General features: G+C 39.8%; 1 protein-coding gene across 1 annotated transcript in view; it reads left to right on the top strand.

Moving 5' to 3' along the window:
• Positions 1-22,827, top strand: part of HELB (DNA helicase B) — a 37,207-nt gene extending 14,380 nt beyond the window's left edge. Inside the window, exons 7-13 of the mRNA XM_010379967.2 lie at positions 1,779-1,933; positions 5,106-5,187; positions 5,890-5,949; positions 7,474-7,702; positions 8,473-8,616; positions 15,572-16,063; positions 22,387-22,827. Coding sequence (XP_010378269.1) covers positions 1,779-1,933; positions 5,106-5,187; positions 5,890-5,949; positions 7,474-7,702; positions 8,473-8,616; positions 15,572-16,063; positions 22,387-22,488 — 1,264 coding nt within the window. The 3' untranslated portion in view covers positions 22,489-22,827. The remainder of the gene's footprint in view (positions 1-1,778; positions 1,934-5,105; positions 5,188-5,889; positions 5,950-7,473; positions 7,703-8,472; positions 8,617-15,571; positions 16,064-22,386) is intronic.
• Positions 22,828-24,519: the final 1,692 nt, after the last annotated feature.

Genomic DNA, 24,519 nt, shown 5'->3' with positions numbered 1-24,519 from the left:
AATACAAAAAATTAAATTAGCTGGGCGTGGTGGCAGGCATCTGTAGTCCCAGCTACTTGGGAGGTTGAGGCAGGAGAATGGCGTGAACCATTCTCCTGCCTCAACCAGGAGAGGCGGAGCTTGCAGTGAGCTGAGATTGCACCACTGTACTCCAGCCTGTGCAACAGAGCAAGACTCCGTCTCAACAACAACAACAACAACAACAAAAATTAGCTGGGCATGGCGGTGGGTGCCTGTGATCCCAGCTACTCGGGAGGTTGAGGCAGGAGAGTGACTTGAACCCTGGAGGCAGAAATTGCAGTGAGCCGATATCGCGCCATTGCACTCCAGCCTGGGTGATAGAGCACGACTGCATCTCAAAAAATCGTAAATAAAATCTCATAATGTTTTAAGAAAGTTTGTGAATTTGTGTTGGGCTGCAATTAAAGCCATACTTGGCCTCATGTGGCTTGTGGGCCAGACAAGCTGGAACTAAAATATTCAAAACCTACTTTCTCTAAGCCTCTGTCTACCTTGGTGGATAAAACTGTGGGAGTAGAGGAGGAATTGACAGGAATAGGGTAGACAGTGTGGGTTCATATTAAGACATTAAGAAAACTAATGGAGTTGGATGTAGAATATTCTTTTCCTGTAATCTTTCTGCTTCTACCTAAAGGCCACCCCATTTTTGGTAGATGATTAGTCATTTTAAAGTCCAAGAAACTTGGAGGAATCTAAAGCATATTAGATGTCTCAGAACTCAATTTTATCTGAATCTCAGGAGTTCTTTTTAGTAACTCTTTCAATATCATTTGGTTCTAGCTGTGCTCCTTTCATCATTTTGTCTTAATCATAATGCTCAAATATTTATTGACTGTGAAGGATCCCTGCTATATACCAGGGGAAAGCTCCTGGAGGTAGAAGGTGCTACATACCTTGGGTCAGAAGCAAAACAGGAAATCTGTGATGATTCTTAAGGTCCCAATTAAATCTGGCCTATCGCCAGCAAGAATAGCCTCATTCCCTCTCTGTTCCTTTCCACTTTTGTTTGGGAAAGGGTAAAGAAGACACAGTAGGGTACCACCACCTCTGATGACCAGGCTGCTGTTAGGTCTGGTCAAGGAGTCAGTCTTCTTCCAGATAACCATACCTTACTCTGTTTTCTGATATGATTTGCTAGTCTTGGAAAACGTAAGAATGAAAGAAGGATGAGGAAGAAATAGAAGCAACTAGATGTGGATACTTGGTTCAGTTGGGAAACTGGGATTATATGTGGAATATACAGAGAAGAAAGGAGGAGAATATAGTGTAAACATGTGGAAAAGGCCGGAACCAGTTCAAATTAATTTAAATAGAAAGGGATATGGAGTAAAATGGGCCTATTTGCCTCCCAATTCTCCTGTTTTCTATTTTTGTGGCCTTGGGCAACCCACTATACTTGACTAAACCTCGCATTGTTTACCTGTGAAATAAGGATAATACCTTCCTTGCATGGTTCTTTTGTGGTCTGGAGATAAATAGACCAGGTTTTCAGAATGGTGCCTAGTAAACCCTCTGATAATTTTTTTTTTTCCTGATCCTATTAGTTTGCTAAGGACTGATTGCTAACATGTAGTACCATAACTTTATTGTCTTCTATTATAAAACTCATTTACTGTTTATAATGCATACCTGGATGACCCTTTCTCTCTGTTATCTATTAATAGATACTAATTATTATAGGACATTAGCTCTGATCATATATGAAGACATTTTTGGATGATAATGTTCTTTGCGTGTGTGTGTTATCTTTATTCAAGAATCTCAAGACGCCAGTTTCCAAAATTTGATGCAGAACTAAATATCTCTGATAATCCGACATTACCCATCTCAATTCAAGATAAGACATTTATTTTTGTCAGACTCCCAGAAGAGGATGCCAGTTCTCAGTCATCTAAAACTAATCATCACTCTTGTGAGTATAAACTTCTATGAGATGTAGGGTTAAGTATAAGTATTTAAGTTTTGTAACATAGTTATTAAATGACTAGTTATAATTTTCTTTGATGGTAAAGAAAAATATTGCTAGCAAAAAAATGAGACATTGAAAATAAATGAACTAACTTAGTAATCATCAAAAGCAGAATACTCTAGAATTTTATAAAGAAGTAAGCTCTTTACACATAAATGCTCTGTAAATTTTGTTGAGTGAATAAATGGATGTAGGTGATTTTGTTTAAAATAAAGCAAAGCCCCAATAATTCAGGTTTATTTAGGAGAAAGTAAGTCTTAATTAATGAAGTTTTTCCTTCCTTGCAATTTGAAAAGGAAATACATTCATTTTGAATACAAATACTCAATGCTAATAAAAGCAAGTACTTTTATTTTGTTTCTGAAACAAAAATTGTGACTCAAACTATTGCCAAGTTTAATTCCTAATAGTTCTGTTTTATAAAGTGAGTAGAAGCATGCCTTCTAATTATGGATGTTAGGATGACAGCAGGACAGGGTTGAGAATGAATGTGGGACAGGAAGTCTTCTCCTTTATGTGTATGACCTGTGTCATGTTACTTAACCATTTGTAAAATGGGAACCATAGTGGAACTCCCTGTGGAGCTATTATGAGGGTTGAGGGCATTCATCAGTTATGAGACACTCTATAAATGTCAGTTTGTTGTGACTAATAGATGTTATTAAATTAGCTATTGCAAGTGAATTTATTTAAATAGATTGAACCTATCTATTGATCTTTATTTTCATTATAAACTCACCTAACAAACCTTTTAAAGATGGTGTAATGGTTTTCTCAAAATTGACTTAGTAAAGGTTTAAATGATTGTTATTGAGGACTTTTTGTAGTTGCCACTGTTCTCAAAGGTATATCCTTCCCACTTAACCACTTTCACTGTGTATGTGAAAGTGATGACATACAACTTTATCTGTTAGCCTTTTCCCCTTAGTGTGTGTCCCCAATCTCATTTCCCTTGGGTTAGTGATCATTCACATGTTACAACAATGTATTTAAATAAATGAGATCATACATAGTGTTCTATAATGTGCTTTTTAAAATTTATTGTAGAAACTATTTTTTTCTTTCTATTTTTCATTCAGCAAATACTTATTAAGCTCCTGTTATATACTAGATACAATAGATGAAGCAGAGGAAACGATTAAAAAGATTGTCCCTGAGGTTATTGTGCTTTCATTCTAGTGTGGGAAACAGATAATTAAAAAGTAAACAAATATAAATATATTTTCAAACATCAGAGTACAAAGAATCAAGTAGACCTAACTGAATACTTACTAGTGACTGATGAAATTTGTTGCAAGATTGCTTTAGATTGTGGGGGCCAATGGTTTGAGAAACAATACTCCTTAAAAAAAAAAGTCAACGATACAGGAATGTTTGAAGTAAGAATTAATGTTTCCTGGTAATTTTCCTTTCTCTTCTTCCCCCAGGACAATCCCATTAAGGTCACACACACAGTAAAAGCTTGGTGTTTATCCTTTTAACCTTATTGTATCCATATACAAACATATTTATTTCAGTTTTACATAAATTGGTTTGTAAGCTACATATTGTTTTGTGACTTGTAAATGTATGTTAAATAATTAATAGCTAATGTTTATTCTCACAGCTTAGTTAATAGTAAGTCCTATTTACAGATGAGGAAATGAGACTTAGTTAAATGAGACTTAGTTAAACAGATCTCTTTCTTTGCCACTTCACTTAATTCTACCTAAAATATTGTTGGTTTTATTTCTGGTACCCATTCTTGGCATTAATGAGAATATACTTTTTAAAAAAATGGTCCATTTTAGACTGGTAGCAGAGCTTACCTGCTGCTGCTTTTCTAAATTGAAAACTTCTGCTGGAAAATTAGTCTCTTCTTCAAGGACATTGAGTAAATATTCCTCAGAGAAGCATATAGTACTTTTTCACTAATAATTAAGTTATTAAGTAAATTATGCCCATTATTACAAAGTACTAAGACCTAAGACAGGATTCATATTTGGGCTAGAATTTCAGAGATGCTAAAATGTGAGGAAAATGTATATCTCAGACTTAATAAAATACATTGTACATATCGATCTGTAAGATTTGGAGAAAGTGAAAAAAGCAAGGTATGGAACAGTGCCATCCTGTACATGTAAAAAATAACAGTATCCTGGGAGACCTTTTGAAATTCCTGCTCCAGAAGCCAGGGGTTGGCTGAGGGTGAGCTGAGTCTTGGCCGTTTTCTAGCGGTAATCCTTCCTTCATCTGAAAAATGAAGGGCTCAGCAGGCAGCTAAATTTGTCTTCCCAGAGCAGGGCATCACGAGGCATGGGCTTTTTTATTCCCTTGTGATTCTTCTGCTACTCAGGAAACACATATGGGAAAATGCTTGTACTTCCATGAGCCTTAGATTTCACATTCACAATATGGATGTCATCAGAAGTGAGACTCTCCAATGGCTGTAGGGCATGAGCATCATTGGAATGGATGCCCCCACTATGCCAGGGTTAACCTTTTAGTTGCTAGATCATGGGGAGGTCTGGGGAGAAGGAAAGAGATGGTTGGGGTGGGGAGTAGAGCATTGTGTTGTTAGGGGAGTAGCTGTTTTCCAGCTAATACGGAAGTATTGCTATGTTTTAGACAATTACGTGCCAGTTGAATATCAGCTCTGAATATAACAGCACCTACCACATGTGGGTGTCCTGCATATTAAGTGATATAACATATAAGGCCTGTATATTGTCAAGTTGTGTAACTCATTACTAATATGATCACAAGAACTTAAAACAGGATGTTTTACATTAGTCATGCTGTTACACACTTTGTACTCCTGTTTATTTCTTAAATTCAGTGTTCATAAACCATCAGCAAATACACAGTGAGTCTATTACAAATGGGGAACTGTCCTGGCCAGGGGTTGACCTCTCTGTTGAGGGTGGGTTGTCTTGGAACCCTTCTTTTCATTCTCTTTCCTATTGCCCTGGCTGATGTGGGGAATGAGGTTGACATTCCCATGGTGAACTTGTATTCCATTTGGTGAGATATTTTCCCAGGGCCCCTTACCAGGAATTCCAAATTAGTTTCTTCGTCGAAATTGTATTATAATTTGGTGATTTTCTGTGTTAACTTTTTTCTCTTGAATTATTAGGTTTATATTCTGCAGTTAAAACTTTACTGCAAGAAAATGACTTGCAAAATGCAAAAACATCACAATTTATTGCATTTAGAAGGTAAAGCATTTAAAATATTTTAATATTTTTAATCTAGCTTTTAAATCTCATAACTTATTAATATAGATCCTATTTGGATGGGAGATTCCAATATTTCATCACTGTTAATTCTCTTTCTTATTTTGGGGTATATCTTTGTTAGACATGGCAGAGGGCACTTTCTAAACAGAGCTCTTTCCACAAAGTATTATATTTAGAAGTTCATGGGGACTCTGAATGGAACAGAAGCTTATATTAAGATAAAAACTACAGGCTGGACTCAGTGGCTCACACCTGTAATCCCAGCACTTTGAGAGGCCAAGGTGGGCAGATCACTTGAGGTCAGGAGTTTGAGACCAGCCTGGCCAACATGGTGAGCACCCTCTGCCTACTAAACATACAAAAATTAGCTAGGCATCATGGCGCATACCTGTAATCCCAGCTACTTGAGAGGCTGAGGCAGGAGAATCACTTGAACCTGTGAGTTGGAGGTTGCAGTGAGCTGAGATGGTGCCACTGCACTGCAGCCTGGGCGACAATGCAAGACCATGTCTCAAAACAAAAACCAAAACCAAAACAGAAACAAAAAACTACAAAAATACTATTTCCTAGAGAAAGTCTTGGAAACTTTTTGTAGAATCTAGTATGTCATAATTGTTGATAACAAAAGTAAACCTGTAGCAGGTACCATTAAGGTGACCCCTGCATTTTCGTGTGTTTCAGGCAAGACTGTGATCTAATTAATGACTGCTGCTGCAAACACTACACAGGCCACCTCAACAAGTGAGTGTCTTCGAGAACTGAAACTTTTAAGGAGAGTCCTTTGATTTGCTGTTTTTTTCTTTGCTTTGATGTTTGTCACCTATTTTCATATATTTAAAAATAGCTTTTTTTCCATTTGTGAAATATAATGATCTCTTCAATTAAATACAATATATGAATACATCCTTGGGAATTGATATTTTAGTAATGAGTGGAATAAAAAGAAAAATTAGGAGTGACATTTTTTTGGTTTCAACCTTAGCAGCCTTCAGCTTCTCCAAGATAAGCATGGGGAATGCAGGGGAATTTTAAAAATTATGTGTGTAGTGTTTCTGAGAACCTTAGCAACAGGATGCCTGCAGAGAGCAACTTAGTGAATGTCTGTCTATCAGAGAAACATGAGTGTAGACAAGCCACTGTGGTCATACATAGGAAAAATTAATTCATTTCTCTTGAATTGACCAATACCTGCTTTGCACTAAGTATAGACATTCTAAATATGTATAAGATACAGGTGGAGTGCCTGTCTTCTGAGGGAAGATACACAAAAAATCTGTCAGGTAGCCCAGCAAGAGGCCAGAAAGCATGGGCTTGAGGCCATATACCCAGGGTCCCAGGAACTGCGATGATGGGCCAGGTTGTTTCCCTCTCTCACGTCTGTAAAAGTGGGTATGGATACAGAATTTCCCTTACAGAGTTGTAGTAAGAATGAAATGAAATAATGTACCTAAAGCACTTAGTGCAATAGCTGGCCTATCACCACCACTTCCTCAATTTGCTGCTGTTGTACTGATATAGTATCGTAATTATTATAATAGAAATGTGTATAAGTGGGCCGGGCGCGGTGGCTCAAGCCTGTAATCCCAGCACTTTGGGAGGCCGAGACGGGCGGATCACGAGGTCAGGAGATCGAGACCATCCTGGCTAACACGGTGAAACCCCGTCTCTACTAAAAAGACAAAAAAAAAAAAACTAGCCGGGCGAGGTGGCGGCGCCTGTAGTCCCAGCTACTCGGGAGGCTGAGGCAGGAGAATGGCGTGAACCCGGGAGGCGGAGCTTGCAGTGAGCTGAGATCTGGCCACTGCACTCCAGTCTGGGTGACAGAGCGAGACTCTGTCTCAAAAAAAAAAAAAAAAAAAAAAGAAATGTGTATAAGTGCTGTAAGACCTCAAAAAGACCTCAAATAGAGTAATGATAAAAGAAATTGGAGAGCAGAGGATTAATTTTAAAGGAAAAAAAATCAAGATTTGTGGTAACCTTTAGAATATAAGGGAGAGGAGAGGCATCAGCATTTAAGCCAAAATTTCTAACTTGAAAAAATTTGACTGGGAGATGTCGTTGAGTTTGAGGCACTGTAGAGAGTATGTATAAATAATCAGCTATGGGAGCCTGATTTCTTGTTGCCCATTGGAGAATGAAAGTGTTGTAAAGAAAATATGGGAATTATTCTGATAATTGAATCGAGTCTGAGTAGGAGTTAATGCTTGAACAAGTGAAATGGAGACTTTCCAGACGTTGATTATATATTATCATTTTCTATCCCAGAGACCATCAGAACAGACTTGTGTTTGGAATTGGTGATAAAATTTGTTGTACTAGGAATGCATACCTCTCAGACTTACTCCCTGAAAATATTTCTGGAAGTCAGCAAAATAATGATCTAGACACCAGTGGTGAAGACTTTTCTGGTACTCTTCATGATTTTGCTAAAAATAAGCATGACTTTGAAAGTAATGTTCGACTGTGCAATGGAGAAATATTTTTCATAACGAATGTAAGTGAAAACAGAAGATAATGTCTTTTAACTAATTAGAGATATATTTGGTTATTTTATTGTCCTAGGATTGATTCAGAATCTAATGATATCAGAGTTGACATTCTTGTTTCATGATTTTTTGTTAAGGATTTTGGGCATCCATTTTTATGAAGGATATGGGTAGTTATCTAGTAATGTCCCGTCTGGCTTTAGTATCAGAATAATGCTGGCCTCATAAAGTGAGTTGGGAAGTGCTGCTTCTTATATTTTCTAGAAGAGTTTATGAAGAAACATTTTTAATAAAGTTGAAGTACTTGAGTAACAAAACACAAGGCATAAACGAGACATATATTTTAAAAAGCATCATTTCCTTTGTTGCTGCTTAAATGTACAAACTATAGAAGTGGTTGCCTTGTATTTATTCTCACAGTGTAGATACCCTCTTTGAAAGCTGTGAGGAAAAGTAAACTTTGCAAAGAATCTACTCAGACTTATGTAGTCAATATAAGAAATGAAATGTAGAGACTTCAAAATAAGAAATAACAGACTGTTCTTCAGAGTCAAATTGAATATAAGTTTCAAAGACTGAAAACTTATATTTGTGTTTATTAAAATATTTGGGTATAGATATATTCAGTTTGTGCTGAAATGCAAATTTTAAGCCTTTTGAAATTCTTAATTGTAATTCTTACATAGTATGTTTGACCCAAAGATAGAATATCTTTTAACATATTTGAATGTAGAACATATTTGAAGGTATGAAAAAGAGTTCTTTGTTTTGGTGACAGGATGTAACTGATGTAACTTTTGGAATGAGAAGATCTTTGACCATTAATAATATGGCTGGCCTGGAAGTAACTGTGGATTTTAAGAAGCTGATGAAATATTGTCGCATAAAACATGCATGGGCAAGAACTATTCACACTTTTCAGGTAAGAGGGGACTTTTATAAAACCCTTTAAATAATTTATCAACCTTACAGCACCTTGCATTGTTTTCATAATTTTTTTGTTGCACTTATTAGCAAACAAAAATTAGGAAACAAAATACGTGAAAGTACAGAACATAATATAGAGACGCCAGCCTTTTGCTCTTTTTTGCTCCAGAGCTCTATTTTTAGAAATGAAGGCATTATAGGTAAAGTCTCCTTCTTTAGGTCTTCCCCTCCCTGCCTGAGTCTCCAGTATGGCTTGGCATGGCACTGTACTCATCTTATCTTTGGTTAAGTTCTGATATTTTGTTCATCATGAATCCTTTTGTGCCTTAATTTTGATTTACAAAACTGTTACATTAAAATATCTTGATTTATCTTGATTGCCGAGTTTCTTGGCAACCCCTTAAATTTTGTACTGGAGGTGAGTTCCTCACTTGCCTTGCCCTAGTCCTGGGTCTGCCTCCCGCCTTCCTCCGAAGTGACTTCTGCCCTCAATTTGGTATATATCACTCCTATTCATGTAGAAGCAATATATATGATTGTTTTCTGTGTTACTGAGGTTTATGTAAATGATATCATCTTGTTTCTATACTTTTGCAACTAGGTTTTATTTTTTATTTTTGGCCTTATCAGCTTTGTGGGGTATAATTTACATACGGTTTCATTATAAAGTTGGATGAGTTTTGACAAATGTATCCTCTCCCTCCATCTTTGTGAGGCAATCTTTCTTCTTTTTTTCCCCCTAACTTACGTGGGAATATTGTTAGTTTTACAGAAGAGTTGAATGATACGACAGAGAATTTTCATATACCCTTCACCCAGTTTTCCCTGGTGTTTAACATTTTATGACTATGGCATATTCATCAAAACTAAGAAATTACTATTGCTGTAAGACTGATGACTAAACTATGCATATTTGAATTGCACCAGTTTTTCCATTAATGTCCTTTTGCTGTTCTAGGACAGCATATTAAGTTCAGTGCAATTTGCCTTTATGCTTTATTTTAATACCCTTGAATTCTCATCTGTTATTAGTGACTCTGTTATGTATCTCTTTGTTTTGAGCTTCCTTCTCTGCTGTTGGTATGTTGCTTTAATGTAAAGGTTGCATCAACCCTCATTTTTTCTTTTTTTTGAGACAGTCTAACTGTGTTGCCCAGGCTGGAGAACTGTGGTGCGATCTTGGCTCACTGTAAGTTCCGCTTCCCAGGTTCAAGTGATTCTCCTGCCTCAGCTTCCCAAGTAGCTGGGATTATAGGCACATGCCACTACGACTGGCTAATTTCTGTATTCTTAGTAGAGACAGGGTTTCACCATGTTGGTCAGGCTGGTCTCAAACTCCTGACCTTGTGATCCACCCGTCTCGGCCTCCCAAAGTGCTGGGATTACAGGCATGAGCCACTGCACCTGGCCCAACCCTCATTTTTGTGCAGAAAAATTTAGGTCAGCCCAAATTTTCTACTAGTAAACAAACATTAATTAGCATAGAGTTTTTTTTTTTAAGTGGGTGGGGATTTATTTATTAATTTATCCCCATCTCGGTTTCAAAAAGAATTTGAAATGGCTTATTAAAAATGCCCACAATTCACCTGATTTTTTTTTTAGAGGTAAAAAAGGGTGGGGTATGGTGGCTCATGCTTGTAATCTCAGCACTTTGGGAGGCCAAGGTGGGTGGATCATCTGTGGTCGGGAGTTCAAGACCAACTCTGGCCAACATAGCAAAACCCCATCTCTACTAAAAAATACAAAAAAAGTAACTGGGCGTCATGGTGAGCACCTCTAAACCCAGCTACTCGAGAGGCTGAAGCATGAGAATCACTTGAACCTGGGAGGCAGAGGTTGCAGCAAGCAGAGATTGTGCCACTGCACTCCAGCCTGGGCAACAGAGGGAGACTCCATCTCAAAAAAAAAAAAAAAAAAATATATATATATATATATATATATATATATACACACACACACACATATACATACATACATATATATATGTATGTATAGAAAGGATGTCAAGTAAAAAATAAAGTTAAGGATGATAAAACAGTTCTTGCCAGGGGTGGTTGGAATGCAGCCATGCCCGCTACCCTGTTTGCTAATGTCGATTGCAGATTTGGCTTTAAGTTTCCTTAAGATCAAAGTTCCCCAGGTAAAGACAGAGTAATATTCCTGGCTCGGGTCCTGAAGAAATTTCTTCCATGGATTCTATGATGCCATCCTTTACCTTTAGGAAATTTTCTTGTTCTCAGTTTCTTCCGTTCTGTCTCTCTAGAATTCCTAATATGTGCATATTAGTCTTCCAGAATTTGTTACCTAAATTTCTTATCAAATTATCCTATTTTCCTTCTCATTAACTTTGCTCTATTTTCTGAGAGATTTCTTTAAATTTGCAATCCAGTTTTTCTGTAAGAACGAATGAAGAGTAAAGGTTTCTTTATTATTACTGGGTTGAGGTTGGAGTAGATATTCTGGTTCTTATTTCATGGTAGAAGTAGCATCTCTTAGCTCTAAGAACATTCATGATTGTTATCTTTCTTTTTTTTTTTTCTTTTTGAGACAGAGTCTCGCTCTGTCACCCAGGCTGGAGTGCAGCGGCAATCTCCGCTCACTGCAAGCTCTGCCTCCCGGGTTCACGCTGTTCTCCTGCCTCAGTCTCCCGAGTACCTGGGACTACAGGTGCCCACCACCACGCCCGGCTAATTTTTTATATTTTTAGTAGAGATAGGGTTTCACTATGTAAGCCAGGATGGTCTGGATCTCCTGACCTCGTGATTCACCTGCCTCGGGCTCCCAAAGTGCTAGGATTACAGGCGTGAGCCACCGCGCCCGGCCCATGATTGTTATCTTATATCAACACAGTTTCTTCCAAGTTCAATTCAGTTCAACAAATCCTTACTGAGTCAGGCTCTGTTCTTGGTGTTTAGTATAGGCCAGTGTATAAAACAGACAAAGATTCTTGCCATTGTGAAGCTTAAATTTGATGGGGAAGGGGATAGAGACAGACACAATCATAAAAATAAAGAAAATAAAAACAAAAACAAGAACAAAAACTCTTTGTTATGTTAGAAGGTAGCAAATCCTGTGGAAAAGAGGTGGGAGTGGGTGCAATTGTGATTTTAAATAGAATGTCTCATTGAGAAGATAGCATTTTATCCAAAGACTTAAAGAAGGAAAAGAAGTTAGCCATGTGAGTATCTGGGACAGGAGCATTCTAGGTTGAGGAATAGCCAAGGGCAGGGTTCTAAGGTGAGAGTCTATCTGGTATAGTTGAGGAGCAGGAATAGCAAAGCAGCCACTGTAGGAGACTGACAGGAAATGAGACGGGAAAATTAATATGAGGTAAAGAGGGCAGGAGGATGGTGGGGCCAGGTTGCCTCCTAGAGCGTTTGAAGGCCTGCACTATCTAGTGTGTTAACCACTAGCCGCACATAGCAGTTGGGCACTGGAAATGTGGCTAGAGTGACTGAAAAACTGAATTTTAATTTAAAAACTGGATACTAGGCTGGGCACAGTGGCTCACACCTGTAATCCCAGTACTTTGGGATGCTGAGGTGGGCAGGTCATTTGAGCCCAGGAGTTCAAGACCAGCCTGGGCAACATAGTGAAACCCCATCTCTACAAAAAATACAAAACATTAGCCAGACATGGTGGCATGAACCCATAGTCCCAGCTACTCAGGGAGCTGAGGTGAGAGGATCACCAGAGCCTGGGAGCTGGAGGCTGCAATAAGCCGAGATTGTGCCACTGCACTCCAGCCCAGGTGTCAGAGTGAGACCCTGTCTCAAAAACAAATACAAATAAACAAAACAAAAGTTACTAGATACAGTCATTGGAAAACTTCTGTATGTTGGAAAAACTATGTTTGGAACAACTTGGGTATGTGAATCTCCTTTTTCAACTACAAATTTTATGAACTCTAGAAATAGATTAAGTATTTCTGATGAAAATTTGGTATCCAAATTGTACTGTTCTGGGTATATAAAATATAGAATTTCAAAGATGTAGTCCTCTATTAATAATTTAATATTGATTATATTTTAAAATGATAATATTTTGGATATGTTAGCTTAAGTAAAGTACAGGTATATTATTAACATTAATTCTATCCATTTCTTTTTTAATGAGACTACTAGAAAATTTTAAGCTACGTATATGACTTATTTTATATTTGTTTTGGACAGTGCTATTCTAGACTATTTTAAGGACTTTGGCTTTTACTCTGAGTGAAATGGGGAGCTGTTGAAGGTTTTGTGGCTCTTCATACAAGTTGTTGAGTTGTAGAACCAATTTATAGAATAGACATATACATAATTAAAAGTAAATATAGGAAACTTACCTCCTTAAGAAGTTTGACGGTTCTGATGATTCAAGGAGATTTAAAGCAATGGGGAAATTATTTATAGCAGGTTATCAAGGTGAAGTTAGGTGTCTATGTTTTTCTGAGGTAGACTTAAGTACCATCTTGGAGTACAGAATTCCAGGGACGGCAGTCCTTCGGCTGCTGTAGCATGACATTTTAATTTTTTTTTTTTTTATTATACTTTAAGTTCTAGGGTACATGTGCATAACGTGCAGGTTTGTTACATATGTATACTTATGCCATGTTGGTGTGCTGCACCCATCAACTCGTCAGCACCCATCAATTCATCATTCATATCAGGTATAACTCCCCAATGCAATCCCTCCCTCCTCCCCCCTCCCCATGATAGGCCCCAGTGTGTGATGTTCCCCTTCCCGAGTCCAAGTGATCTCATTGTTCAGTTCCCACCCTTAATTTTTTTTTTTTTTTTTTTGAGATGGAGTCTCGCTCCATCGCCGCCCAGGCTGGAGTGCAGTAACGCGATCTCGGCTCACTGCAAGCTCCGCCTCTCGGGTTCACACCATTCTCCTGCCTTAGTCTCCCGAGTGGCTGGGCCTACAGGCGCCTGCCACCACGCCCAGCTAATTTTTTGTATTTTTAGTAGAGATGGGGTTTCACCGTGTTAGCCAGGATGGTCTCGATCTCCTGATCTCGTGATCCACCCGCCTCGACCTCCCAAAGTATTGGGATTACAGGCGTGAGCCACTGCGCCAGGCCGACATTTTAATTTTTAATCATCGTTCACTCAGTGAGGTACTGGAGAAAGAACGGTGAGTGGGATAAAGGTGAAGCTCTGCCTTCACGGAGCTTAGGGTCAGTACAGCCTGTGACAGAGGAAGTACAGGTGCTGGAGAGTAATAGATGGGGCGGCTACTCCAGACACGGGCCAGATCGAGGCCATGGACTGAGGAATGCTGACAGGACCACCTGGAAGTCCCTTGTACTGGGTGGAGCATGGTTCATGGAAAAGAAAGGGAAAAAAGGAGGGAGAGGAGCAGAGCCAAGCTGGCTGTCAAAGGGCTTTACAAACACATTAAGGGGTTAGGACTTTATTTGGGAGTCCCTGCGAGCCATTAGAGGTTTTAAGCAGCGTCTAATGTGATTGGATTTGCATTTTACAAATATCACTGTGGCTGCCATGAGGATGATGGATTGGGCAAGAGAAGGTACAGGGAGACTGATAATGAGAACATTAAGTATTAATAATAGTATATCTACTATTTAACTATTTTTCTCAGTGTCACTTGATAATTAAGAACTAGGTTAGTTGAGTTTAGGTAGATATTTTCATATTTGAGAATGCACAATATAAGTCCAAGGTGAAGAGTGGTGCCATATATCTGTGGAAATGTATGTAATCAAGTACCATTTATGTCAATTTCTGAGACCCAGCAACATTGGAAAGATGTGGTTATCAAACTTACAATCTAAGAAGCTGCTTCAAACTCTCTGTCTACGGAGATAGAAGAGCTTGCTGAGCAAGAGTTTATTTGCAGTGGATGTGTATTTTTCACTTGCCCCATCTTGTCAGTTGTCTTCCCACAATTTTTCCTTTGGCAGGAGCAGTGTCGGAGCAATGGGGGAGATAATGGTACAAACCATTTCTTTGTCTCTGTTGGCACTGGATCCACTGATCTCAGAATATAGGACTAAGAGTAGCCCTCAAACTTGAAATTGTTTTCTTACAGTTCCACGATGACATTGAGTATTTTTCTTGCCTATCCAATTTTTTGTTAAAAGACAAAGGTTCATTGTTTTCTTTTTTGTTTATCTTGATAAAAGAAATAAGTTGCCCAACAGTGGAAAAATACAGACAAGTAGGAGAAAAAAAATCCTCCATAGGCCCTCCGTTTGGAGACATTAATAAAAAATTTGGTAGAATTTATCTCCTTTTTTGTGATTTGTTTTGTTTCATTGTACATAGCTATGTTCTTTTTATATACTTGTTTTGGATCAGAGTAACTATATTGCTACACAGTTGTGACCATTCCATATGTGTGTGTGTCTATATATCTGTATGTAGATACATATATATATATATGGTTTTTAAAATGTTTTAAAGTATCTTTGATGTTCACAAAATAGTATGCCAACTGTGTATATATTATATAAGTATATAATATATGTTCACCTATTACTTGCTACTTAAAGTTTCCATATTTTATCATTATATGTAACATTTTATATACATATATTTATATATAATATATCTATATTTTTACTATTACTGGCTGAAGTTTTCATATTATTCCATTATATGTAGTAATGGGTCAACACATTTACACATGAAGCCTGTACCATCATTTCAGTGTTTTATTAGGAAAGATTTAGTACTGCATGCAGTCTTTAAAGTTTGCTGCTGGGTTTCTACAAGCCAGTTGTGGACCTGTGAGACCTGAACTTAGCAGCATGTTTAGCAGTGTGTTTAGAGTTCCTGGAGGATGAATAAAAATGGAACCCGTAAGATGGACACATAATAATAGTCTGGCCAGGTAGAAGTGCTTGAGAGCACTTTGAGGAGTTGTCTCCTTTCCTTGTCTGTAAACTGTCTGAACCTGTTTTATAGCATTTAGTCTTCACACCATATTTTTCCTCCCAGGGGTCCGAGGAGCAAACAGTTGTCTATGTGGTGGGGAAGGCGGGCCGCCAGCACTGGCAGCATGTCTACACCGCCGTGACCAGGGGCCGCTGCCGAGTGTATGTGATTGCAGAGGAGTCTCAGCTCCGGAATGCCATTATGAAAAACAGTTTTCCTAGAAAAACTCGTTTGAAACATTTCTTGCAAAGTAAGCTGTCCTCTAGCGGTGCACCTCCAGCAGATTTTCAGTCCCCACGGAAGAGCTATGGAGACAGTGGACGACCCAGCACACCATCAGCATCTCCACTCCCTGTAGTCACAGACCACGCCATGACAAATGATGTCACCTGGAGTGAGGCCTCTTCGCCTGATGAGAGGACACTCACCTTTGCTGAAAGATGGCAGTTATCTTCACCTGATGAAGTGGGTACAGATGATGATTTACCAAAATCACGAGCATCCAAAAGAACCTGTGGTGTGAATGATGATGAAAGTCCAAGCAAAATTCTTATGGTAGGAGTGATATTTGCATATTCCCATGTTTTATTTAAATATTGCTGACTTCAGTGTGCTTATAAATGACTGTGTGCTTTTATTAGTGTTGCATTTGTGCTGTTGGACTTAAAAACACTTGTTTTTCTCATTTCTGTCAAATTTCCCTTACTTCACTGTCTGATCTTCACTTCGTTTCCTCACTCCTTTTCTGCTTCACAGCCTCTAACTGAAGACAACTCCCCAAAGCTCAGTTTTTTTTTTCCTTTGAGAACTGCCTCATTCTCACAGTTTCAGCCATCTCCTTAGCACCAGTGATTTGGCCGACAAAGTTTTGACTATAGTAACATTTCAGGCACCAGGAATTAGAGATAAGTGACAGTTCTCACTCTCACACTGATGTCATGGTGGAGACAGCCGGCTAAGTCAGTAATGTGGTGATTTGCTGAGTGCTCTGGCACTGAAGAGGGGTTAATGAACCAGCTGCCTAATCTGTGTCTTTGTTCCCAGAGATTGACTTTCTGGAACCACAGCCCAGAATCTTACTCTCTCTTCCAGTTTCTCCGTTTCAATCACCATCTTCCTAGTTACATGGCTTAAAAGCTTAGAATCATCGTGGACTCACCTTCCTTTCACTGTATACCATCTTCTTGGATGGTTGGTGACCTGGCTGCCCTCCCCTTTCTTGTTCCCATTCTCATAATGTAGCAGTCCCCCTTTTCCATGGTTTTGCTTTCCATGGTTTCAGTTACCTGTGGTCAACCGTGGTCCAAAAATATTAAATGGAAAATTCCAGAAATAAATAATTCATCAGTTTTAAGTTGCATGCCATTCTTGGCAGTGTGATGAGGTCTCACACCATCTCATTCCATGAATTCTCCCTTTGTCCAGTGTGTCCACACTGTGGACACTCCCCGCCCATTAGTCACTTGCCACCATCTTAGTTATCGGAGTAAGTCTCAGTATTGTAGTACCTGTGTCAAGTGATCCTTATTTTACTGAACTGCTTTATTTTTTATGTTATTGTTGCTAATCTTTTACTGTTCCTGATTTATACATTTACCTTTTTTATAGGTATGTATGTATAGGAAAAACCAGTACATTTGGGTCTGGTAGTATTCAAGGCTTCAGGTGTCCATTAAGATTCACTTCTTTGTTCAAAAGCTTCAGTGTCTCCCAGGTGCCTACAACATAAATTCTAGACTATTTAGCTTTGGAATTTGAGATGTTTCTCAGTTTGATTCCAGGTTTCTCCACATCATTTCATTTCCCACTGTGCTTTTTCTGCTTTTGTCAAGCTAGTGTCTTCAGCTCACTAAAATGAATCAAACTTTTTCATCTTCCTTTTGACTCTTGCAGTGTCCCTCATCTTGAATGCCTTTTTCTGTCTCCTCTCATTCAGCATTTCAGAAAAACATTTAGGAAAAATTTGAAAAAATAAAAATAAAGTCCTGCCAGTCACTGATCCAAACGTTAAGGGAGGAAAGCACACCAATACCGGCTTCGTGGACGTTACATTCCAGCATAGGCAATAAATACAAGAGAAGATCACATTTCAGATTAAGAGTCTATGAAAATGAAAAACAAGGCAAGGACATAGGGAATGGCAGGGGGTGTGGTGGGCAGGAGGTGCTATTTTGACCAGGTCATGCCTCCCTAGAAAGGTGACATGTGAGCTGAGCACTGAATATTACCGGGGAGCCAGCATGGGGGCCTCTGAGGATGTAGATAATGCAAAGCCTGGAAAGGGAATGATTTTATTCAAAGAGGAAGGCAGGTTGGCCTAGTGCAGTGGCTCACACCTGTAATCCCAGCACTCTGGGAGGCCGAGGAGGGTAGATCACCTGAGATCAGGAGTTCGAGACCAGCCTGGCCAATATGGTGAAACCTTTTCTGTACGAAAAATACAAAAAATTAGCCAGACATGGTAGCAGGCACCTGTAATCCCAGCCACTCGAGAGGCTGAGGGAGGAGAGTCACTTGAACCCGGGAGGCAGAGGTTGCAGTGAGCCGAGATCACACCACAGCACTCCAGCCTGGGTGACAAGAGCAGAACTCCATCTCAAAAACAAAACAAAACAAAACAAAAAACAGAGGAAGGCAGGCTAAGGTAGCTAGTGAGTGAAGAAGAGGGTGCAGGTGCTAGTGTTGGAGAGTGGGCAGGGCCATAGGAATGAGTTGGGATTTTATTCTGCTTGCAGTGGGAATTCATTGGAGGGCTGGAAGCATTGGTGTGATGTCATCTGATGCCTGCTTAAACATAGTCCCAGCATAGTGGCTCATACCTATAATCCCAGCACTTTGGCAGGCGGAGGTGAGAGAATTGCCTGAGCCCAGGAGTTTGAAACCAGCCTGGGTAATATGATGAACCGCCATCTCTACTAAAAATACAAAAATTAACTGGGCATGGTGGCATGCACCTATAGTCCAGCTACTCAGGAGGCTGAGGCAGGAGGATCACTTGAGACTGAGAGATTGAGGCTGCATTGAGCTGTGATTGCATTGCGGTACTCCAGCCTGGGTGACAGAGCAAAAGCCTGTCTCAAAAACAAAACCACAATCCCTGCTGGGTGTGGTGGCTCACACTTGTAATTCAAACACTTTCAGGAGCCAGGCGGGAGAATTGCTTGAGGCCAGGAGTTGGAGAGCACTTGGGCGACATAGTGAGACTCCATCTCTACAAAAATAGTAAAAAATTAGCTGAATGTGGTAGTGCATATCTGTAGTCCCAGCTACCCAGGAAGCTAAGGTAGGAGGATTGCTTCATCCCAGGAGTTCCAGGCTGTGGTGAACTGTGATTGTGACATCCCATTCCAGCAGCCTGGGTGACAGACAAGACCCTGTCTCAAAAAGAAAAAAAAACTGGGCATGGTGGCTGACACCTGTAATCTTAGCACTTTGGGAGGCTGAGGTGGGCGGATCACTTGAGCCCCATAAGACCACCCTGGGCAACATGGCGAAACCCCATCTCAACCAAAAATGCAAACAAAAATTAGCTAGGGGTGGTGCTGGGTGCCTGTTGTCTTAGCTGCTTAGGAGACTGAGGTGGGAGGATCACCTGACCCCAGGAGGCTGAGGCTGTGGTGAGCTGTGATGTTGCCACTGCATTGCAGCCTGGGCAACAGAATGAGACCCTGTCTCAAAAATACATATATACATACATACATAAAAAATAAACAATCCCTCTGGCTTCTGTGGAGAGGGAACTGTGGAAAGTGAAGGGGGAGTGAGGAGACCAGTAGGAGGAAATCGTGGGGAGAGCCTAATGAAAGAGCGGGGCTGGTAATCTGTGGTTGGAGTCTGGATGCATTTTGGAGATGGAGTCTGTATGACTTTCTGATTAGATGTGATGGGGTAAAAGAGAAAGTAATCCAGGATGATTCCTGGATTTTTGGCTGAAGCAATTTGGGGAATAGCAGTGCCATTTCCTGAGATGAGAAAGATGTGAGGAGAATTCATTTGGGGAAATGAAGCGTTCTCTTGTGGCGTGCTGTTGTTTAAGGTACTAATTGGAAATGTACATGGACTTGTTGAGTAAGTCAGTGGTTGGTAGAGGAGTTTAGAGCCTCAGCAGGTAGTAGGGTAGGAAAGGTCCACTTGGGAATCATTGGCATGTAGTGATATTGAAAGGACTAGGTGGGTTAATTTCAGAAGAGACTGCAGATAGAGGAGGGGGCCTGACGACAGAATTCTGGGGTATTCCCAGCTTTTAGAGATATAGCAGAGGAGGAGGAACTAAAAAGGAGTAGAAGTGAGATAGAAGGAAAACCAGGGTTGTGGGGAGGGGAAAAAAAAGCCTGGACCGAGGGGGCTGATGAGAGAATGGGAGCCGAAAGGGTGGAGGAAGCAGTGGAGACAGGTTTTGAAGAGGGCTGCTGAGAAAAGAAGCAAAGGTGGTTGTATGTGAACAGAGGACTTGTGGTCAAGGGAAACCTTATTGGTTTGTTTACTTTGGATGAGTACATTAAGGCATCTTAGTGTGCTGCGAGAATGGTCCAATGGAGAACCAGAAATTCATGATTCAGAGAGAGAGGATAATTGCAGAACTGGAGTCCTGATGTGGGTAAGATGGGAAAAATCAAGAGAATAAGTAGAGGGGTTGCCCTGAGACAGGATTAGGGACAGAGGACCCTTCTTCCATGGTAACCAGAAGGAGTGGGTGTAGTACGTTGGGTATATATAGCAGAGGGAAGACAAAGTAGTTCAAAGATGATCACCTCACACCATCCTCTCTGTCTTATTGTTATAATCCAGCTCAGTTTGTGTGTTGTTCCTGAAGGCTTCTCTTTCTCTGAACTCCTGTAGGAGGGCACACACCCCATCTGTACTGCACTTGCAATAACCTTGACTCTGTGAATGAAGCTTCTTGAGGGCAGTATATCATTTTTGATCTGCTAGAACATTTGGTACAATTGCTGATCACATGGTAATACCTCAAAAATACTTAGTGACCAAAATATGAGTCATGAATATATGGCATGAAACTTTTTTTAAAAAATCAGACCTTCAGAATATTGTTCTTTCAGGTTGTACTGAAAGTCATACTTTCATTCTTGTAGTGTCCCCCTTTACTTTGACAATTCCTTTTGGAATCGCTTTTGAGGCAGTAAAAGATCTTTTTGAATGTTTATAAGGGGAGCAAACTTCTATTGAGACCTATTCTGAGTTTAGGAAATAACCCAAAGGCATTTGTTTTCTGGTTTTATGAGTTAGAGGATCCAATTTGGGTAATGGATTCTGTGTTAAAAAAAAAAAAAAAAAAAAAAAGTTGGGATTATAAGTAATTGCCAAATGTAGTTCTAATAGAAGCATAAGAATTGCTTTAAGTGCTGGCAGTAGACTTGTTCAGTTGAGTTTTTAAGCTTCCAAGACTGTAATAAAGGTAAGAAGGGGCCACAGGGGGAACCTGGGGGAGAAAGTGCTGATGTAACCTGCCAGAACCAGGCTGAGTTGTAAATGGGGAATACTTATATCCTTTGTCCCCAAATGGATATGGCACAGGGAAAAGGTTCTCTAAGAGTCCATCTGACACAGGGCACAGCATGTGAAGTCCTGGCACATTAGGAAACTACAGGTGTAAAACAGCGTGACTGGAGCACAGGGCACAGTGAGAGGATGGGCCGCAGACACAGGAACTGGCAGGGAGGATGGACACAGGGACCTTCTGAAGAGGTCGTACATTCTTCTGATTGCAATGGAGAACAGTAGAAGCATTTTAAGTGCTCTGTGAATTGAAATTTATGCAGGTGTTTAGTGGATGATGATGGTTAGGGAGAGAGTAGGGAATGAGTTCCCAGCCAAAAGATTATTTCAGTAACCTGGGTAAAATGAGGAGGCTCTAACATTAGGGCGTAGCAATGGGGATGGAGAAGAGATGCTAAGGATATAGCTGATGGGACGTAATGATCAGTTGGATTCAGGTGGGGTTGGGCCTGAGGATAACTCCAAGGCTTCTGGCTCAGGCATACAGGTAGATCCAGCACCATTAACCAGATTGGGAAAAGAGGCTGAGGGTCAGATCTTTTGGGAAAAGTGATTCAAATGGACATAGTTGAGGGTGGAGTGGGAAATTTCTTCTTTTTCCCCTCTTGGACAGTAGAATCCCTGCTAAGTTCCATTCTGTATCCCAGAGCAACTCTTTGATGGAATTTCCATCTCAGGAAAACATCTTTTTTCTGAAATTAAACTTGTCATCTCTTACAGAGGTCCTGAAATAAGGCTTTTGACATAAGCAGAAAAGAGAGGCAATTCCAAAGAAAGACCCTTTTCCTAAAATTGAATTGTGCTTCCTCTTTTCATTTTTTTATGGTAGTGAAACTTAATGACTATACTGGCCCACTTTGGAATCATCAATAGCACAAAGAATATGACTGTAGCATTGCAATGTTTTATCTTACAATTCCAGAACTGAATTCATGGGCAGGCAACATGGGCAGTCCTCCAGGACTTAGGCCCCACACTTAAACAAAAAAAAAAAAAGTTCTGTAATCACCATCTTGAAATTCTAAATTTTGAACAAGGGGCCATCATTTTAATTTTGGACTGGGCTGCCAAATTATGTAGTGGGTCCTGTCTACACCTTTAGAAGTTAGACACATGTACTAATTCAGTACATAGTTACTCCTAAATGCCAGCCCCAGAGCTGGGTCCTGAAGATACCACAGTGAGCAAAGCAGATGTGATCCTACAAGGAGCTGATAGCCAATTGCTTTGGTTGCTCAAGGCTTTCAAGGGTTGGGGAAGGTGCATTATTTCTTTTTCTGAAGCAGAGGTAATACAAGTACATAGGGTAGACTAATTACATTTTTACAAAGTTAACTTTGTTCTTTTAATTGTTCCAACAGGTGAGAGAATCTCCACAAGTGTCTTCCAGACTTCAGAATTTGAGACTGAATAATTTAATTCCCAGGCAACTTTTCAAGCCCACAGATAATCAAGAAACTTAGTTTTATTTCAAATTGCTCAGAGTAACTATTTTTTCTTTTGGAGACAAAATGAACATCGTAGCGTCAAAGTACCAAGATAAAAAAAGTTGCCCATAACTGGAGTTTTAAGGTATTTGTGTTAGCAAATGTTTTAAATCCATTTAATCAAAGAAAATATTAATGATTTCAACATGTGTCATTGTGAGAACTGGTAGCACTGGACATAAGTGAAGAGATTAGATATTTTATATACATATATATTTTTATACAATTATGTACATCAAGCCGGGTGCGGTGGCTCACGCCTGTAATCCCAGCACTTTGGGAGGCTGAGGCAGGCAGATCACCAGTGGCCAAGAGTTTGAGACCAGCCTGACCAACATGGTGAAACCCCATCTCTACTAAAAATGCAAAAATTATCTGGGTATGGTAGCACACGCCTGTAATCCCAGCTACTCAGGAGACTAAGGCAGGAGAATCGCTTGAACCTGGGAGGCGGAGGTTGCAGTGAGCTGAGATTGCACCACTGCACTCCAGCCTGGGTGACAGAGCGAGACTCCATCTCAAAAAAAAAAAATTATGTACATTAAAACATGTCGTATTTTTAGGATAATGCCTTCATAACTTTGATGATCGTCGTGTGTTATCTTTGCCAATGGGTTGAAGCAGTGGCAAAGAAAAGCTGTAATTGCATCTGTAGATATTATTGACATGCGTCTTAGGATGTTGGATTGTGGTCATTTTACAAGACTGCTGCTCACTCTATCACTGCTGCCTGGGGCCCAGCCTACCTGGGACTTTTCCTTGGAAATGCTTTCTGAGTTGGGAGCACATTGTTTTGAATATGTTCCACTTAGGAATTTTTTTCTCTCTCAGAATGATTTGATTTTTAAATTTTTACCTATGTTAAATGGTAAAAGAAAAAGTCAAGAGGAAAAATGTATCTGTTAACCCATTTATGCATAGTGTCCATTATTGGGACACTAAACATGTGAGAGCTATTTATATCCCACTGCTCAAGGTCATTGCCAACGTCGGATCGCAAAAGTTCAGAAAGTTGCAACCTCAGGCATAAATGGTTAATAACTTTATTGAGATATAATTCACATATATTTCCACAGTTTAAGTATACAATTCAGTGACTTTTAGTATATTCATCAAATTGGACAATTACCATTGTAATCAAATTTAGAATTTTTTTTAAAAATTTTTATTTTTTAATAATAGAGACGAGGTCTCACTATGTTTCCCAGGTTGGTCTCTAACTCCTGAGCTCAAATGATCCTCCCACCTTGGCCTCCCAAAGTGTTAGGATTACAAGTGTGAGCCAGCGTGCCCAACCTGGAACATTTTCATACCCCACAAAGAACCTCACACTCCGGCTGGGCGTGGTGGTTCATGCCTGTAATCCCAGCACTTTGGGAGGCCGAGGCAAGCAGATCACCTGAGGTCAGGAGTTTGAGACCAACCTGACCAACATGGAGAAACTCCGTCTCTACTAAAAATACAAAATTAGCCAGGCATGGTGGCACATGCCTGTAATCCCAGCTACTTGGGAGGCTGAGGCAGGAGAATCGCTTGAACCCAGGAGGCGGAGGTTGCAGTGAGCTGAGATCACGCCATTGCACTCCAGCCTGGACAATAAGAGCAAAACTTCATCTCAAAAAAAAAGAGAAACCTCACACTCCTTAGCAATAATCCCCTGACTTCCCCCATCCCTAGGTAACCTGGTTTTCCTAGTCCCAGTAGACTTGCCTATTGCGGACATGTGGTTCTTTGTTCCTGACTTATTTACCTAGCATGATGTTTTCAGACTCCATCTGTGTTGTACCAGTGATGTGTCAGTGCTTTGTCTCTTTTATTGCCAAATAATATCCCAGTATATGGATAAAGGACATTGAATTTGTACATTCATCGGTTGATGGACATTTATTTGGGTTATTTCCTACTTTTTGGCTATTATGAAATGCTGCTATGAACATCTGTGTGTAAACTTTTATGTGGACATATGGTTTCACTTCTTTTGGGTATATAACTAGGAGTAGAATTGAT

Source organism: Rhinopithecus roxellana, chromosome 10, assembly GCF_007565055.1.
Source record: "Rhinopithecus roxellana isolate Shanxi Qingling chromosome 10, ASM756505v1, whole genome shotgun sequence".
In the NCBI taxonomy this organism is placed as follows: domain Eukaryota; kingdom Metazoa; phylum Chordata; class Mammalia; order Primates; family Cercopithecidae; genus Rhinopithecus; species Rhinopithecus roxellana.
This window is presented reverse-complemented; position numbering and strand designations above follow the sequence as displayed.